This window comes from Macaca nemestrina, chromosome 8, assembly GCF_043159975.1.
Source record: "Macaca nemestrina isolate mMacNem1 chromosome 8, mMacNem.hap1, whole genome shotgun sequence".
In the NCBI taxonomy this organism is placed as follows: domain Eukaryota; kingdom Metazoa; phylum Chordata; class Mammalia; order Primates; family Cercopithecidae; genus Macaca; species Macaca nemestrina.
In genome coordinates, this window is record NC_092132.1 from 77980825 (window position 1) to 78001242 (window position 20418).

Genomic DNA, 20418 nt, shown 5'->3' on the forward strand with positions numbered 1-20418 from the left:
TACCTACTCCAAATACCTTCTCTCGGTGAAGCCATGCAGGATGCTCTTAATTCAAATTGTGAAGTGTTGTCTACCAGGGAAGCTCATTAGAAACTCAGGGCCCAAGGTTTTTATTGGGGGCTGTTATGTAGGCACCTAGCATGTACCAAAATTGCAGGCTACCAGAAGGAAGGTTAGTGTTCAGCATAAATTACACTCTTTGTACAGTTTAGACATAGCCACTTTTATCAGTTCTGGGAATAGTGGGATCCCTCCCAAAATATAAGTTTCCAGGTGCCAGCCAAAGGCCAGTCTTGCAAGTAGGCCTTTCTAAGGATAGGCAGTCTCTGGCCTGCTATGTTACCTCTTTTCTGCACAGGTAGTGTTTCAGTTTTTGAGCCTAAATGGATAGGTGGATGGTGATACTATTGGTAGAATTGAATCATCTTGGAAGATAAGTCACTTGGGAAAAAAGGCACTTATTTACTTTTGGTATACTGAATTTGACCTTCAGGTTGGCCATCCGTGTGGAAATGATTATGAAATACATAATGGAAAATAAAACTCTGGCTCAAGAGTTGTCAAGGCAGGTACTATAGATGGGAGTCATTCTGTTAAAATTAATAGTGAAGCCATGAGACTACCAAGTGGGAAATGGTAGAGATTAAAGAAGAGACCATGATTTGAAGCGTATGAATTTAAAATATATATTTAAAAAATAAAAAAAATAGAGAAGAAAAAATAGCAGTACATGCCCCTGCATTCTTTAAACATGTATAGTTAAGGAGTTGGCACGTTATGGCCTGTGGGCCAAATTCAACCTGCTACCTATTTTTGTATGTAAAGTAATACTGTGACACAGCCATGCTTATTTGTTTTCATACTGCCTATAGAGAGGTCTTCTGTTGCACTACATAGGTAAAGTTGAGTAGTTCCAGTAGAGATTGTATGACCTCTAAAGCCTAAAATGTTTGTCATCTGGCCCTTTATTAAAAAAAATTCACCAGCACCTAACAGAATACAGAGTCTGAAGTGAAAGTTTTCATTTTTCTGCAACCTTTTACTTAGGAAAAACGTTAAACCCAGAGAAAAGTTCAAAAAAAGGTACAGGAAACACCTGTCCTTTATCTGAATTCACTGATGGTTAACGATTTTGCTATGTTTGCTTTATGTATCTTTAAATACACATATACATAATGTATGTGTCTTTGCTGAACCATTTGAAAATCGGTTGTATACATCATGACATTTCACCCCTAAATACCTCACAGCGTATATCTTCTCCAAATAAGAGCATTCTCATACATAAGCACAATTCCATTTTCATACCTAGGGAAATTAACGTGATTTCAAGAATATCTAATATACGTATATTTTTCAATGTTCCAAGTTTTCTCAAAATGTGTCCCTCATGTCCTTTCTTTTCTTTTCTAAATCCAGAACTCAACCTGGGTACACTCTCATTTGCTTATCTGTCTCTTTAGTTTAGAACAAGTCCTCTTGATTTTTCTCCCCAACTTTCATGACATTTACTTTTTTGAAGAATCTTTTGCCTTGTAGAATATTTCAAATTTTGTATTTATTGGATGGTTTCTTTACCATCCTGTGTGAGTAGATTGAGATTGTCATCTACATGATTAGATTAAGCATATTTGGCAAAAATACTGCATAGGTGATATTAGTACTTAATATTACATCATATAAATTGGTACATAATGACAGGTTACCCCCATGTTGGTGGTAGTGTTGGATCATTTGGTTAAGATGGTAATTATCAGCTATCTGTAAAGGAACTTTTTCATTTTGTGATTAATAGCTAATCTGAGGTGATACTTGGATACTTTGAGACCATATGAAAATTTATTCACCCAGTATTTTTGTTTGTTTGTTTGTTTTTCCCCCAAGATGAGGTCTTGCTCTGTCACCCAGGCTGGGGTGTAGTGGTACAGTCTTGGCTTACTACACCCTCGACCTCTTGGGCTCAAGCAGTCCTCCTGTCTTGGTCTCCTGAGTAGCTGAGTCTATAGTTACACACCACCATGCCCAGCTAGTTTTTGTATTTTTTTGTAGAGATGGGGTCCTGCTTCTGTTGTCCGGGCTGCACTTGAACTCCTGACCTCAAGTGATTCTCCCACCTCAGCCTCCCTGAGTGCTGGGATTACAGGTGTGAACCACACACCTGGCCCACTCAATGGTTTTAGCACCCATTTGATGATCCTTGCCTTACTCAGATATTGGGTTGCAATATAGCAATTTTCTGATTCTTAACATTCATTGACATTTTTCTATAGAGAAGAACTCTCCCACCCTGCCCCACCCACCCCCCTTTAAAAAATAATACCATGGGCTTAGTGAATTCTTTTATTATTTTATGTGTTATAATCCTGTATCATTATTATTTTTATTTTTTGTCTGCCAGTAGGAATCCCTTCAAGCTAACACCCACGTTCTTTTGATGTGATTCCATTAGTCTTTGAGCTTTTCCTTTATGTTTGGAACAGAAAGATGTTCCAGGTTCACCTTCAACTTCCCTTTTCCTCAGCCCTGGAATCAGCTAGTTCTCCAAAGAGTCTTTGTCCTTTTTAGTGGGCAGTTGTTCTTAGAAACCAAGAATTGGTTACAAGATGCTCTTGTTGCTAGCTGCTGAGATGTCCTTACTTATAGGCCCTTCCAATGGATAGAGATAAGGAAACGTATATACAATTAGTCTTAAGTTCCTATTTGTAGTTCTACTTCACATCCATTGCCACAAGGTTTCTCCTCATCTTTCTGTACTTCCTATTTGTATCTTCTGTTTCTTACAGTGAAAACCCAGATTCTCAACAGGATGCCATTACCACCAGCAAACCTATAAAGTTCAAGATTTCTCTGTAATTATATGTATCCTTAAATATATCCTATTAAAGATGAGTGAGAGTACTATTTTGAAAAAGTTACTTGTATTATTATATTGGTTCATTTTTTAAAATATGAAGAATATTTACATGATTCAAAGTCAAAATTTCATAAAATGCTTACTTGGAGAACTCCTCCATCAGCTCCTTCCTTCTCTGATCCTCCTTTTTCACTAGCTTTTAGTTTTTGTCTGGAGTTTAGGGGGTTGTGCATACATGTCTGCTTGTATGTAAGAGATGTAAGCAAAGGAGTATTTTTTATTTCCCTTTCTCACATTTTTTGTTAGAGTACTGCATCTATGTGTGTGTTGGTTTTTTTCACCTAACATATATTAGAAATAGTTCTATTTCAGTTGATAGAGATTTTCTTCTTTTCTGTCACGGCTTTCTGCATGGTACTACCTTACGCAGATTTATTCAGCCAGCCCCCTGTTGTACTTAGGTTGTTTCCAGTGTTTTGCTGTTAAAAATAATGCTGCAGTGAATAACTTTGTACATCTGTATTGTTTCATATTTATGGAAGTTTATCTTCAGGGCAAATTCCTAGAAATGAGATTATTGGGTCAAATGGTAAATGAATATGAATATCTGTTAGCTATTGCTAAATTCGTCTTTATAGGTGTTGTGCCATTTTTGCGCTCTTACCATTAATGTATAAGAGTGCCTTTTTCTCCATAGCTGGTAGTACTAAAAAATTTTGAGTTTTTACCAACCTGATAGGTGAGAAATGTATCTCCGTTTGGTTTTAATGTGCATTTCTCTATGAGTGAAATTAGACGTCTTTTCATACCTATAGGATCATTTGTATATCTTTGATTTATTCATGTCTTCTGTTCATTTTTCCATCAGATTTTTATCCTTTTCCCCTTAAGAATCTTTTATGTATTAGGATTCTGTGATATATTTTACAGATACTTTCTCTCAGTTTATTGTTTGCCCAAGTCTTTTGATCTTATTATGGTGTTTCTTGCTGTACATAATTTTTAAAATATTTTTTCACACATGCCTGCATGTATGTTATATATGTTTAAGATAAATGGGAATATACTGTACTTACAGTTTGATAATCTGCCTTTTTCACATATTAAACTATATCCATTCACATCCATTTGTATTTCATCCTATCACTGGACCATAATTTATTTAAATAATCTGCTGTTAATACTAGGATTTAGATGATTTCCAGGTTTTTGCTTTTTATAAATATTGCTGTGATACACATTCTTACTATAGACATCTTTTTGCACTTTTGGATAAATTATAAAGAAGGAATAGCTTGATCAAGGTGTATAAATATTTAAAAATTTGTATATAGTGCTATAATGTCACTGTAATGATGGTATTTATTGTATTGTTTTAATTTTCATTTGATTATTTGCAGGGTCAAAACATAGGCAATTATTTTTATAGGTCAAACATTGGCAATTTTGTATATTTCAACTGAACATCATTGGACTACTTATCCTTTTTTGAATTACTATTCTTGTCTTTCGCATATTTTTCCTTGTCTTCTTTTGTTCTTATTTTCAAGAGTTCTTCATACTAAGAAATTATTCCTTGTTCAGTGTATTGTAAATATTTTTTCTTGTCGGTCTTTGTTTTGTTTGAACCTTTGCTTATATTATTTTCTTCTTCTTTTTTCCTTTTTTTGTTTTTGAGATGGAATCTTGCTCTATCGTCCATGCTGGAGTGCAATGGCAAGATCTTGGCTCACTGCAACCTCTGCCTCTCAGGTTCAAGCAGTTCTCCTGCCTCAGCCTCCCGAGTAGCTGGGATTACAGGTGCACACCACCATGCCTGGCTAATTTTTGTATTTTTTTTTAGTAGAGACGGGGTTTCACCATGTTAGCCAGGCTGGTCTTGAACTCCTGACTTTGTGATCCACCCGCCTTGGCCTCCCAGAGTGCTGGGATTACAGGCATGAGCCACTGCACATACTTGACCACAAAAATTTTTAAGATTATCTTTTTATTTGTGGTTTCTGTTTTTGTCTTGCTTAAAATGGATTTTACCACCCTAAGATTATAAAATACACTACGATACCTTTTTCTAATACTTTGTTTTTATTTTTTGACTTTAGCTCTTTAATTCATCTCAGATTTATTTTTCTGTATGGTGTGAAATTGTATAGCTAATTATAACCTATGGAAATAATCATTTCTCAATTAATTTGAAATGAAAATTTTATCCTAAATGGTTCTGTTTTTTGAGTTTTCTGTACGGTTGTAATGAGCCACTTGTCTGTTCCTAACCAGTGTTGAATTATGTAAAATAGTTTGGCTTTATAGTATATTTTGATTTTTATAGTGCAAGGCCTCCCTCTTCAATTTTTTTCTTTAGTTTTTAATTTTTGTATTCTATGGTATCAATTTTTAAAATATCTATTAAATGTGTTTTTTTTTAGATGAACTTTAGAACCACTTTATTAGGTTCAAAAATTAAAGCTTACTTAGTAATTCAAATTGTAATGTGCTTATAAATTAACTTGGGAAGATAATATCTTCTTTGCAACAATATCGAGTCTTTTCCTCCAGAAACATGAAAAATTCATTTAGTCAAGTCTTTCATATCATTCAGGAAAGTTTTATTGTTTTCTTCCTTTGGCTTTTGCACATTTTTTGTTAAATTATTTCTATATTTTTGGTTTAGTTTTGATAATATTTTGGTTGATTCCTTTCTTCTCTATTACCTAATTTAATTGGAATATAGAAAAATTCTTGTTTTTCCATATTTATCTCCTACTTGGTCACCTTCTGAACTCGTATTATTTCTAAAAGTTTTTCATTTGGCTATTTTTTCTAAGTGAATAATGATATTTTTGTCTTTGTCTCTTCCTTTACAGCACTTATACCTTATTTTTGTTTGTTTTTTTCTGTTACATTACATTGGCTAGAACCTCCAGAAAATGATGAATAGTGTTAATGTTGGCAAGGATCTTCTTTTTTTTTTTTTAAACATTATTGCTATATTTCACCATTAAATTTGATGATTGCTTTTGTTTTTGGAGGATACTCTTTATCAAATTAAGTAAGTTTTCTTGTTTGTAGTTTCTTAAAAGATACGTTTATCTTTTGTACATACATGACTGTGTGGGCATGGGTATGAATTTAACTTGTTTTTTAAATCAGGAGTAGCAGGGTTTTTTTATGCCTTTTCATCATTCTAGAAATATTTTCTTTGTTGTTGTCATTAATTATTCTTCATCCTTTCTGTTCTTTTCCACATCTCACACTATACAGATGTTGAATATTCTAGATCATGTCCTTGATTGCTGTTGCAATCTTCTCTAATTTCCATCATTTTGTCTTAGGGTTTTACATTCAATGAGAATGTTACAAGGGTTTTTCCACTTTGCAAATATTTTTTAGTAATATCCATTCTACCGCTTTTTCCAGTGTAGTTTTTATTTCAGTAATGTTTTCATCCCTAAGAACCCCGTTTTTCTCTGAGCTGCTTTTTTTAATAGCACTTTGCTCTTGTGTATTATTGCAACATTCCTTCACTTATCACTGACTGTACTAACTGTAACTGTCCCAGCTGTGAAATCTAATTCCCCATTTGCTCAGATTGCTGTCCTTTGTCTTCACTTTTGAGCTGTAAACTTTATGTTTTTGCCTATTTGTAGAAAGAGAGGCTAGATTTGATCAGTCTACTTTTAGTAATTGTGTATATGTTTTTTCTGTTTCTTGTGAGGCCTTCCTTTCCAAAATTAATGAGGTGACTGTGGTCCAAAGGCAGACCTCATTTCTAAGCTGAGAGCAAAGAAGCAGTTACCTCCCTTGAGCAGGGTGGCTCTAGTGACCCTTGGGCTGTGTAGGCCCATGTCATTCACCATGTTGTCAACACAAACCAAAGTCAAGTGAAACTTGGGATGAATGCTATACACTTTTTATATATTCTACACTGAGGGAGATCTTCACACTTGTTGATTTGTTCTCACTCTCCCACCCTTACCAGGGAATCTTAGGCTGGCATCATTCAGAAATGGCTTTAATTGGAAATAATTAAGTAGAAACAGAGTAGGAGCCTAGAACCTTAGTTGGTTTTCCCTCTGTGTTTATTGCAGCATTCCCAGTTAGCTGAGATACTGCTCTCCTTTCCTGATCTACTTGTTCTGTTAGGAGACCTACTAAACAATCTACTTTAATTAGCAGGCAGTGATCAAATATAGTCTAGATGATCATGGCTGTGGTCAGCTCTATTGATAGACATTGGCATGGTTCCCCAAGCTCTTTGATTTGTGTCTTCCCTTCTACCTCATAGCACTTTGCCATTCTAGGCTTTGAAGTCTTTAGAACCCAAGTGGTAAAACAATCATATCTCTCAGGTAGGCCTATTCTTTGCATATGTTCAGTCATAAGCAATAAATTAAATAGCTTTTCTTTTGATCTCAACCTACTTTCTAGGAATTCCTCAAAGTTTATGATCCAGTGATATGCTTCTTAGTTTATCAGCGTTATTAAAAGTACATCTCTTGTTTATATGTTTTTTTTTGTAATTTCAGTGGGATTTGTCAAAGGAGAAGGTAAATTGGTAGGCTCAATTCACTGCCTTGAAAGTAGAAGTTTGCATCTATGTTTAAAGGATAATTAGAGGAAAAAACATGAGACAGTAGTAATATCCAACTGTATTAAGTGCTTCCTGTATATCCCAAATGATTTTATATGCTTGTATTTATTCATTTACTCTTCCCTCAAACACTGGGATGTTTAGATACTATTATTATCCCCTCTTTACAAATGAGAAAACTGAAGCAATGAGTGATTATTCCTTTCAAAGAAATGACAAAGTGAAGATTTCAGCCCACAGGGGTGTGGCTTCAAAGTCTAAAAAGAAAATAAGGAAATGTTTTCAGTTTCTTTGAGAAATTTCTTTTTTTTTTTTTTTTTTTTTAAGACGGAGTCTCGCTCTGCCACCCAGGCTGGAGTGCAGTGGCCGGATCTCAGCTCACTGCAAGCTCCGCCTCCCGGGTTCACGCCATTCTCCTGCCTCAGCCTCCCAAGTAGCTGGGACTACAGGTGCCCGCCACCTCGCCCGGCTAGTTTTTTGTATTTTTTAGTAGAGACGGGGTTTCACCGTGTCAGCCAGGATGGTCTCAATCTCCTGACCTCGTGATCCGCCCGTCTCGGCCTCCCAAAGTGCTGGGATTACAGGCTTGAGCCACCGCGCCCGGCCTGAGAAATTTCTTGAGATGGAAAGGAGGAAAGTAATATCAAAGAATATTGAGTATTCATTTGAGAAATTTAATAAAAAGAGGGAAGAAAATGGACAAGAACTGAGGTGTAGCAAGAGGCGAAGGAAGATTTTATGTGTGTGTGAGAAAATATTTGAATGTTTATTGGATAATGGGGAAGTTCCAGTTGTGTGCACAAAATTGAAAAAGCAATGTTAAAGTACTTAGTGGAGGACGATACTGTTGAAGGCAAGAAGAGATGTATTTTTGTGGTGCTGCAAGAGACAGTGTGGGAGCCTATGTTAAATTACCTGATTTTTAGCTAAGTAGTAGGTGGAAGTCATTTGTTAATGGGAGGTGGGGAGAATCATAGGAAGAGATGTAATTGGGTACAGAGAGAATAAGTTTTGGAGTAAGTACTCTGGGGAATGAGATAGGAACTCAGTTTCTAATAATCATTGTTTGTTTGTTTTTTTCTAAGTCTTTCCACAGTCTTTACATATGTAAGCATTCTTTTTTAAAAAAAGTTTTTTGTAGCGATGGTGTCTCACTATGTTGCCCAGGCTGATCTTGAGCTCCTGACCTCAAGTGATCCTCCCATCTTGGCCTCCCAGAGTACTGGGATTATAGGCATGAGCCACCGTGCCTGGCCTATGCATTCTTTATATATGTAATATATAAAAGCTATAGTGGTATTTAGCGCATCAAATATTAGCATATTAAAGCTCCAGAAGTCCTCTAAGAAAGCATCTGTTTTGTATAACAGTTTTCATAATGTATTTTATTACTGAATATATTTTTCATTTTATACTTATTAATACAAAACTTGCTTTGGAATTATCCAGGGTTTTTTGTTGTTGTTGTTTTTTGAGATGGCGTCTTGCTCTGACAGGCTAGAGTGCAGTGGTGGTATCTTGGCTTACTGCAACCTCCACCTCCCGGGTTCAAGTGATTCTCCTGCCTCAGTCTCCCGAGTAGCTGGGAATACAGGCGCCTGCCACCATGCCTGGCTTATTTTTGTATTTTTAGTAGAGACGAGGTTTCACCATGTTGGCCAGGCTAGTCTCCAACTCCTGACCTCGTGATCCACCTGCCTCAGCCTCCCAAAGTGCTGGGATTACAGCGGGGAGCCACTGCACCCAGGCTATCCAGTTTCATCTATTCCAGGGTGTTCTGATTTGGAGAGGAGAAAGCAACTTCTGGATAGGGGAACCAGAAGCTGCTACTCTTTTCGTATTACTTGAGTCTCTCAAAGTTGGAGACATGTTATCAATTAGTAACAAAATTAGTAATAACTACCACTTACTGAGTACCAGTTTTATTCTTTATGTCTTGTATCTGTGTTTTGGTGGTTCCTCATAGACCTTATTATTTCTGTTACTTAGGAAGAAACCCAGGCAAACACAGATGAAATAATTTACCCAATTAACTGGTAAAGACATGATTGAAATACGGGTCTTTAAAAATATTTCAGAATCTGTGTTCTTTATAGTACAGCTTGTGTCTCTCATACTATCTTACAGTTTTCTTTCAATTGGTAGCATGAAAGAGTTTCATTATACCTAGAGTAGTTCTGGAACTTGGTATTATTTTCATTATCTCTGTTTATTCTACCATAAGTCATTTGTTTCTGTTTATATTAATTACAAGTATGGTCACTCAAAGTGACCTAGTGAAAAATTTTCAGTGGTGTAGGTCATTATTTCCCTGGCTGTGTTCCAGAGAACATAGAGTGTTAGATATTCATAGGAATTCTAAAAACGGGAAGGGGGCTTATGGTAAAATAAATTTTGGAAACACTACACACTGTATATACTTGGAGAGTTTTGTACATACTAGCATCTTAAAGGCTATAATAAAGAAACCTATTTCCCAGCATTTCCTGAACTAATTTGACAATGAGATATTTTTTCGAGGAATTTGTGTTCACATCTCAAGTCATTAGCATTCATCAAAACCCAGTTCAGTAAATGCTAATATAGACTAAAAGTAAGCTTCTGTTTTGGCACGTCCTGGTTAGCCTTTCATCAGCGAAGTGTGTTTCATTGCCAGAGCAACTTAAGGATTGTATTTGGAAGTATGCCAGATGCATACTTATTTAGTAGTAAGTATGCTAACCTTTAAATGGTGCCAATACATATTTTACTTCACATTGCTTTCCTGCCACTGTTTCATTTTAAGTACTGTATGCTTTTTAAATACACTTCGGTTAAGTCAGATATATTTGCATGGTTTTTATTCTTATCATTTTAGATATGGGAGAAAGGACTGCTATAAATGCAAGCGCAGATGGCAACATTGGAACGATAGAGGATGGTAGTGACAGTGAAAATATTCAAGCAAATGGAATTCCAGGAACACCAATTTCTGTTGCATATACACCATCCTTACCTGATGATAGATTGTCAGTCTCTTCCAATGATACTCAGGTATAAATGGAGGGGTGGGGAGGGGGAGAAATCCTGTTAATCTTACAAATTTATAGGCTGCCACCACCTTGTCATGAGTATTTTCAGCTGATGCTGCTGCCTGGTTTTATTTAGTTTGGGGAAATAAGACAATTGGGTTTTTTTTTTTTCCTTCATTTATATAAATTACAGCGATTTTTTTCCCCTTCATATTTTGATAGTTATATTTCCAACTTTAAGGTATGTCTCATCTATATTTACATCTTCTCCACACCCATCTACGAATTGAATTAACATTTAATAAGAACGTTCTTATTACATATTCACAAGATAATTCCGGAATGGGTGGAATATTCCTAATCTGAAATTCAAAATGCTCCAAATCCAAAACTTTTTGAGTGCCAAGGTGACACTCAAAGGTCATACACAAAGGAAATGCTTATTGGAGAATTCCACATTTTGGATTTTGGGGTTAGTATGCTCAATCGGTATAATGCAGATAGTCCAAAATCCAAAAAAATCTGAAACCCAAAACACTTCTGGTCCCAAGCATTTCAGGTAACTCAACCTGTGTTGCATGGTGAGAAAACTTTTAGAAATTTAGGGAACTTCACCTTAACCTTTGTTTAGGGCTGCAAAGAAATCAGTACCTTGGTAATGACAGGTTCTTTTCCTCCTTCCTACCCTATATTCTGTGTGTAAAAATCTGCCTTTTTAGGTAAAGGAGTCCTACACTAAGTGTCCCATATTTAGGAGTAGGTTTTCTTGACTTGGTTGGCCTTCAGTTTATGTTTGCCCACAGTAAGACAAAAAATAAAATAGGACAAAAGCATGAAACAGTCAATGACAGGTAGTAGGGAGTATAATTTAGTCTTTGGATAGGATCTTGTCAGGCATGATGTATCAGTTTTTTTGTCAGTAATAGTATGAGCTGGGTAAATTTTAAGAGTTTATTTGGTTTATTCATAAGGAATATTTTTAAAGTGCATTTTTAAAGGTATTTATTGTTGGGTGTGGTCCGTGGAGTATAAAAGAAAAACAATGTGGCAGATTCCCTCATCTGGTTCCCCTTCCAATAGTGGGGGAATCTCCACCTGTTAGTGAATTGAATGAAATACAGTAGAAGGCTGAAATGATTTTACACTGGCAAATATCTCTAAAATTTTCATGGTGTGTTAACTTGTTTAGGAATCTGGAAATTCTTCAGGACCTTCACCTGGTGCTAAGTTTTCCCACATTTTACAAAAGGATGCCTTTCTAGTATTCAGGTCATTGTGTAAACTGTCAATGAAACCACTGTCAGATGGACCGCCAGATCCAAAGTAAGTTATTAACTGTTTTGCCTGACAAATAGAGGTTTTTAGGCTTGAAAGTTACTGTTAAGGTAATGTTTGGATTTTCTTTTGTTCTTTTTGTCCTATAGAACCATAAAAAAAATTGGGTGGAGGGGAGGTATTTTACGTTTAAGAAAAAAGTATTGAAAAACAATTCAAAACTGCTAGAGTAGATAACTTACACTATTTCCTAAAGGGTATGTGACTTACACTATTTTCTAAAAACAAAAAGTTTCAACATTGCTGGAATAGATAACTTATGCTATTTCCTAAAGGGTATGACAGCATTCTAGAATAGTGCCTGGTGCATAGGAGGGGCTCAGTAAGTGTTATCAAATGAATGAATTAGTGAATTCTTATTTCCATATAAGTAACTTTGGAGCTAATGTAACCCTGTATCCCAGTCCTAGGTTTCTAAAAACTGCCAGTCAAAAGGTAATAAAACCTAAAAGATCTTAAAAGTTGTAATGAAAGATAATGCATATTCATTAAGGTCTGACAAAATGCCCTAGGATGATATCTTTCTCTATTGGGATCAGGAAGAACTTTGAGTTAGGAGCCACTTGTCTAATTTTCATGAAATATGTTAGATTAAACCCTAGGAAAGTGCCATTTTTGTAAGTCGTAAATGGTCAGATATCTCTCATATGATTCAAATGTAACTAATTACTCTTGAGATTGAGTTTGGAAGTTATATGAGTTGCCTGCCTCTCTAATACTGCAGCATGATGTATTGCAGTATGACAATTTTAGAACTTTCTGGAGAAAGAAACCTTGGAGCAGACCATAACTTTAAGAAAGGGATATTGAAATAGAGATGTAAGGCAACAGTACTTCAATTAAAAAAAATTCTATAGAGTGTTTCAGTTTCTAAGTGCCAACTGAGCAGACCAGAGACAGTTGCTGTGAAAACTTCATACATATCTGGAAACTCCATTTGTTATATTTGTTTAATTTTGTCAGATTGTACCAGTTCAGGGAGAAACATCCTTTAGACCCAGAAGCCTAAAATCATAAAATCTCTTTTAAGACCCAAACCCTAAGTCAGAAATAAACATTCAAAAATCTCATTAAAAAATCGACAGTTTTGAATTTTAAAAAGTCTCATTCAAAAATCAGCAGTTTTAACATCTCATTCTGAATCAGTGAAGACCTACTTTAAGAAAGAGATAAGATTTGGTATTATTGCTGAAGGCCATTTTTGCCATGCTTTAAAAATATTATTGACCATTAAAGCCTCAGATGCTTTTTTCCAAATCAAATGTAAAAATTGTGATTTGAAAGAATGCTAGAAACAGAAAAGAAGAAATTCTTTAAAATGCTGACAATGAAAAGGACACAAAGGAAAATAATACGAATTTTGAGGAGTACTTGGGGTAGGGAAGAGTTTATCCCTGAAAAAAGAGTGATCTGGTTTTGAAAAGATGCAATCTTTAATGTTACAAAGGATTCTTATGAGGAATAATGTAAATTAACAAGCCTTATACTTAGTGGGTTTAAACCAAATATTAGGAAATTTTGTTTGAAGACCTTGTTGACTTGACTGTCAGGGTCGTTAAACAATGGAATTGAATACTGAATACACCCTTAGAAGCTATTCTTTTTCCAAAAGAATATGTAGTTTTCTGTCTTTAATGATTTTTTTTTCTTTTTTGGCCAAAAGTCAAGCTTTTGTAGTTACATAATTTTCTTTTTTTTTTTTTTTTTGTCTTTGCTCCCCTTTATATTTTCTGGTCTTGCTAAAATGATGATCCAGGAAATGTTCTTATTTAAGCCTGAATCATAATTTGAAACTACCCCATGAAAAACTGCAGACCTGATATTTCCAGCCTCTTTTGCCTTTCAGAAGTATAACTTATTGTGTCATAAGACAGTTGTCTAATCATTTCTTCATTCATTATTGCCGTGTACACAGTAGGTATTTAATAAATGGATGAATACAAGAATAAATCCATTTTTTTATAGCATGTACAGTATACAAGATATTTTATTAAATGTTGGGAATACAAATATAAAACAGAACAAACATTGTTATAGAATGGTGAGCTGCAGGATTTAATTACAATAGGAATTGAGCATAATAGGTGATAAATGTGAGCTAGAATAGGAAGTAGTATTTAAGCCTTGGAAGACTAGAACAGGGAGGGGAGATGGTGGGTTAATTTGTAGTTCCCTGTAGCTATTTGAAGTCTTAGTTCTCGCTGTCTCTAACTTGATTTGTCTAAGCATTTTTTTGGTAATTATGTATTTGCTGCACATATTTTTAGATTCAAAGGAAGATTCAGGGCAATGGCCATCTTAGAAACATGACTGTGTAATAATGAGCCATAATATTATTGGCTTCAGTTTTATTTCAGAGAAAGTAGTATTTTTTTGTGATACCCATTTACGTGAAATTAGCAATTTATGTAGCAGTTTATTCCTTATTAGATTTATGTAGCTTCTTGAATTACTTGACACTTATAACCATAAAATTTTTCAGGTGGAAATCAAGGGCAGTTAAGTTTACTATATAGTGTAAATATGACTGAAAGTAGCATTTGGGCTACTTTTTTTTTTTTTTTTTTTGAAAAAGAACCATCTGCTAGAGCATTTTGGTGTGTTCTGCATTTGAAATGTTGCCTGGGATCAATGTCCTTGGTCTGTTGGGCTTAAGAGATCAGTTTCAATGGAAGGAAAATTGTGTTTGCAAAATCAAATAATTAAAACACTAGGTAGTGATCAGAAGCATGCCACAGTATATTGACTGGGAAAAAAATTAAAAATTTTAAGCCAAAAACTACTTTTTCAGCTTTTCATTACAAAATTATTTAGAATAAGTTGCTAAGCTATTTTAAGTTTGTATTTTTATTTTATTTTATTATTATTTTTTGTACACGGAGTCTCATTCTGTCACCCAGGCTGGAGTACAGTGGTGTGATCTCAGCTCACTGCAACCTCCACCTCCCAGGTTCAAGTGATTCTCCTGTCTCAGCTTCCCGAGTAGCTGGGATTACAGGTGCCCACCACCACACTTGGCTAATTTTGTATTTTTAGTAGTGACGGGGTTTCACCATGTTGGCCAGGCTGGTCTCAAATTCCTGACCTCAAGTGATCCACCTGCCTCAGCCTCCCAAAGTGCTGGGATTACAGGCATGAGCCACCATGCCTGGCCTTAAAGTTTTTAATTGTTCTGAATACCTCTATATTTATTTCAAAAGAAAAAAAAAATCTTTAAATGGTTACTGAAAAAGTAAGCTTGAATTAGTGCTGTCACTTGTTAATGCAACCAAAACTTTTTTATTATTGTTTAGGATTTCTGAGTAGCATAAGCAGAAAAAAGTCCATTGGAACGGTTGTGTATTAATATTAAATATGGCATTTAATCTGAGAAGTTGCTGATGATTTGTAAGGAGAAGAATGGTTGTGAAAGAAAGGAACACAGCATATATCTTCACATGGTTTTTTTTCTTTTCCAGTAAAACAATGGGTTGATGTTAAATATTTGTGAATATTTTTTTTCTTTTTAAAAAGTTTGTGGGCTGGGCGCAGTGGCTCACGCCTGTAATCCCAGCACTTTGCGGGGCCGAGGTGGGTGGATCACGAGGTCAGGAGATCAAGACCATCTTGACTAACACTGTGAAACCCCATCTCTACTAAAAATACAAAAAATTAGCTGGGTGTGGTGGTGGGCACCTGTAGTCCCAGCTACCTGGGAGGCTGAGGCAGAAGAATCACTTGAACCCGGGAGTTGGAGGTTGTAATGAGCTGAGATCACTGCACTCCAGCCTTGGTGACAGAGCAAGACTCTGTCTCAAAATAAATAAATAAATTTTAAAAGTTTGTGAAATTACAAATACATGGTTCAAGGGAACATCAGTGAAAGCACCTGTTGTTAGTGGCTGAGTTGTTCATGTACTATACTTTTTTTATGTTATAGAATTTTATCTTCCTCTCCATTTACAAAGTTTATGAAATGTGTATCTGGAAATATTTTTGGAACAACTTGTTATTACTATAATGCCAACCTTGTTCATATATTGTGCCTTCTTTTTTACATTTTAGGTCTCATGAACTCCGATCCAAGATTCTTTCATTGCAGTTACTTCTATCCATTCTGCAGAATGCAGGACCTGTTTTCAGGACAAATGAGATGTTTATTAATGCTATTAAGCAGTATCTTTGTGTTGCACTCTCAAAAAATGGAGTCTCTTCTGTTCCAGAGGTTTTCGAGCTTTCTCTTTCTATATTTCTTACTTTGTTGTCAAATTTCAAAACACATCTGAAGATGCAAATTGAGGTACGTTTTGCATTTAGGCATTGAAATATAATATTACTATTGGATATTTCATTTGTTTCATGTTAAATCAGATTTGAATACACTGGAAAGGTCTCCAGAATGTGAAATAATTTTTGTATATTGCCATGCACTTCTGTTTTTTCATTCACCTGTTCAACTAACATGTGCCAACGAAGTACTAGGCACTGGATAAGCACTAAGAATGCAAAATGAAATAAGATGCAGCTACTGTCCTCAAGGAACTTGTACTAGTTGAATAAATGGTTCTTGCTCTCTTGAATTAATTTGGTCCTCACAATAGCTTTGCCATTGTCTATGTGGTATATTATAATACATTTGTTTATCTTAAAAGAAAGTTCCAAATATATACTGCATCGCCATTATTTTAAACCATTTATAAGTATTAGGCATTTTAAAAGATGTGATTGAGGGGCATTATATTTTGGGGTTCTGTTTTAGGATATTTGAAAAAAATTAATATTTGCTTTGTACTTTTTTTTTTTAATGTATATATTCCTAAAGTTTTCTCCCAGGATCTTTGGAAATAGAATAACAATCATGTGGTTCTAAAATATTGTCAGAGAATTAGTAGAACTAAATTAGGGATTTTTTCAATCGTGTCTGCATGTGTTGTGCAAGTGTACCAGTTTCTTTCTTTCTTTTTTTTTTTTTGGAGATGGAGTTTCCCTCTTGTTGCCCAGGCTGGAGTGTAGTGGCGCGATCCCCACTCACCACAACCTCCGCCTACTGAGTTCAAGTGATTCTCCTGCCTCAGCCTCCTGAGTAGCTGGGATTACAGGCGTGTGCCACCATTCCTGGATAATTTTGTATTTTTAGTAGAGACGGGGTTTCTCCATATTGGTCATGTTGGTCTCAAACTCCCGACCTCAGGTGATCTGCCTGCATCTGCCTCCCAAAGTGCTGGGATTATAGGCGTGAGCCACTGCACCTGGCCTTAAGTGGTTTTTTTTTTTTTTTTGGAAGGTGTACCAGTTTCTGATTTTTTTGTTTTCATCTTCAAATAAAACTTAAAATAGTTCTTGTGTGTTACCAATTTAATGAATGCTTTTTTCAATTTGTTATTTGTTGAAATGTTGTTTTGGTTGTGATGTTGTATGTTTAAAAAATACTCATTTTTATGTTGTCAGTTTTTACCTTCATATTATGTTTGATATACAGGTTATATTTTAATTTTTGTTTATTTTATATTTAATCCTAACTCAAGACTCATAATTCACTAGCTTGATAGAAAGGATAAATTATTTTTCCAGAATTTCACGATGGCTAAAATAGTCATATTATCCTTTAATGTTAATGTTCTGTAATAGCTATCAAGATTGATTTAGAACATTGTTATGAGAATGAAACAGAATTAGGCCTTGGCATTTTAAGTGAAAAGCTTTTTAATTTGGGCCATAGTTTTGGACAGGAAACCATTTTTGGTGCCTATATGATATGTAATGTCAAGTTTTAAGAGTTTGCCATATGTCTGTTAAAATGATACAAGGCATTTAACTAGGAAGAGTTGCCATTTTTAGATCATTTTTTCCCCCATTATCTGTAGGAACTACAAATAAAAGACAGTTAAAAAACGTTTGGAACTTTTGCTTTTGTAAAAAAACCAGAAGTCTTCCATTTGATGATGAGACATTTAAGTTGGCATTAGAAAATTTTGTAATACTTTATGTAGCCAATTACAGATTTTTTTGGACACTGAGATTCTGCTTTTGTAGGTACTGTTTACAGATCTAGATATCAAAAATTATTTAAGTTGAGATTACTATTTTTGCACAGCAAATTCGACTTGGCAAAAATGAATTTGAAAGGAAAAACTTTAAGAAATTTCTTGTCAATTTGTAGATGGTAGATTCTCATTACAAAATTATTGTAATATTCTAATTTTTAAAATTTAGGTTTATTTCACTCCTTACTGTCCCTCAGTGGGAGATAATGAGGATAAAATGAGATAAATATAGATATACTTTCAAAAATGTTAAACACACTCAAATTAAAAATGAGTTGAACGCCAGGTACAGTGGCTCACGCCTGTAATCCCAGCACTTTGGGAGGCCGAGGCGGGTGGATCACCTGAGGTCGGGAGTTTGAGACTAGCCTGACCAACATGGAGAAACTCCATCTCTACTAAAAATACAAAATTAGCCGGGTGTGGTGGTGCATGCCTGTAATCCCAGCTGCTTGGGAGGCTGAGACAGGACAATCGCTTGAACCCGGGAGGTGGAGGTTGCAGTGAGCCAAGATCGTGCCATTGCACTCCAGCCTGGTCAACAAGAGTGAAACTCCGTCTCAAAAAACAAAACAAAACAGAACAAAAACACCTCAACGTGGAGAAAGCCCAGCTATGAAAACCTAAATTTGCAAAACAAAATTAAGATTGTTGTTACATGAAGATTCATTTTATGAGAATATTCACTTCAGAGTTTCTGTGATGTGATTTTTTCATGGGCCTTAAATTATATATCTATTCCAGAAGATACAGTTTATGTACAACTTTTCAGGAAAACATATGTGAAGACAGCATACTTAAGACAGAGCTGTTGTTCCACATACATACATTATAGGTGCTCAATAAATCATTAAAAGGTTGATTTTTTTAGATCCCCTATTACGATAGGCATAGTATCTTATATTACGGCAATAGGCTTTTGCTTATTAGTGCAATTTGATAAACCGTAGATAACAGCTAAAATTTTTTCTTTCCTCTCTCTTCCAGTCTATGTTATTTATTTCGTTAATCAGAGAATCCCAAAAGTTTTTGATTCATGGCACTGTTAGAGTCTGACTTTTCATGAAAGTTGCACTTAGGCCAGAGGAATACCTCCAGTTCTGTGTTCTATTTATTAAGCAGGCAGGGCCAAACAACTTAATGGATATTTGTCTTCACAATCTACTATCTATTTCAAAGACAGTAGTCTGCATAAAGTAAAAGAAAAATAATGTTTTGGCCGGGCGCGGTGGCTCAAGCCTGTAATCCCAGCACTTTGGGAGGCCGAGGCGGGCGGATCACGAGGTCAGGAGATCGAGACCATCCTGGCTAACACGGTGAAACCCCGTCTCTACTAAAAATACAAAAAACTAGCCGGGCGCGGTGGCGGGCGCCTGTAGTCCCAGCTACTCGGGAGGCTGAGGCAGGAGAATGGCGTAAACCCGGGAGGCGGAGCTTGCAGTGAGCGAGATCCGGCCACTGCACTCCAGCCTGGGTGACAGAGCAAGACTCCGTCTCAAAAAAAAAAAAAAAAAAGAAAAATAATGTTTTTATTTTATTCTTAACCACACTTACTTACCACTGGGATGTGCATGCCTATTACAGACTGCACACAGCTTCTTAGATCTTGGAATTGAACACTGTCCCCCTCATTCCTGTACTTCATTGATTTTCGTTCAGTACTTGGTTTTTTGTCATAGCAATGACCAAAACCCAGCTTTGCAGAGATAATGATGTCATTGAAGGGAATGTAGTGTTATCTAATTGAAACCATGAGCAGTCTTTCGAGGTATCCAACAGATGTATCTCCCTCTGAATTTTGCCTCAGAATTTTTTCATGGCACCCTCATGAGTTTGCTACAGCATTCTGGGGTACCCTGATGCAGTTTTTAGGAATTATGGCCATGTTGCCATAAATATTTATTGAACACCTACTATGTGCCCTGCAATGTGGACGTGATTCTTATCAAGAAAGACCTGGTCATTACTGTCTTCAAGCTTACAGTCTATAGGAGATACTGATATTAAATAAGTAAATAGAAGTATGCTGAGTTTTGTGAGAGAAAATCACATTACAGGGGTACCTAATCCAGTTAGGGGGAGATACTATAAATGTGATTTTCTGGATTCATAATGCATATGTTTCATAAATGTTAACATGTTTTTTTCAGTCATTCCTTCTTAAAGTCACTTTTATAGAATACATTTAAATGTGAAAATTCTTATCTGTTAAATTGAAATTTATCTCATTAGGTTGATTAACTCATCGCTTGATTATTTGGTGTAAAGAGTAGTGAGAAATAGTTCATATGTAGTTTTCAAACAGTAGAGATTTTCACTGTCGTGAGTAATTAGAAAAATAAAACCGTATGAGACTTAGATTGTTTTTATTGTGTTCATTAGAGTACCAGTTACATTTAAATCTATGAACAGTTAGGCCTCTCAGTACTAGAATGTCTCTGAAAAATATAAACGATGAACAGAAGTATAAATTATGCTTTTCGAGGGGGATTAAAAAAGCATAAGTTATATTCTGTAAAAGGGTCCAAGAAATTATCACCTGGAGGAACTCTAAATCTTTGCATATTTCTTTTGTAGCAGCTCTGTTGAGAACAAAATACAACAGTG

At 35.5% G+C, this 20418-nt stretch overlaps 1 protein-coding gene across 4 annotated transcripts in view; it reads left to right on the plus strand.

The window, feature by feature from the left end:
- LOC105482169 (ARF guanine nucleotide exchange factor 1) overlaps window positions 1-20418 on the plus strand; it is a 154689-nt gene that overhangs the window by 55785 nt on the left and 78486 nt on the right. For all 4 annotated transcript variants that reach the window (XM_011742148.3, XM_071068140.1, XM_071068141.1 and 1 more), the window contains 3 exons: window positions 10300-10475; window positions 11643-11776; window positions 15833-16067. In XM_011742148.3, the coding sequence (XP_011740450.1) occupies window positions 10300-10475; window positions 11643-11776; window positions 15833-16067 (545 nt within the window). The remainder of the gene's footprint in view (window positions 1-10299; window positions 10476-11642; window positions 11777-15832; window positions 16068-20418) is intronic.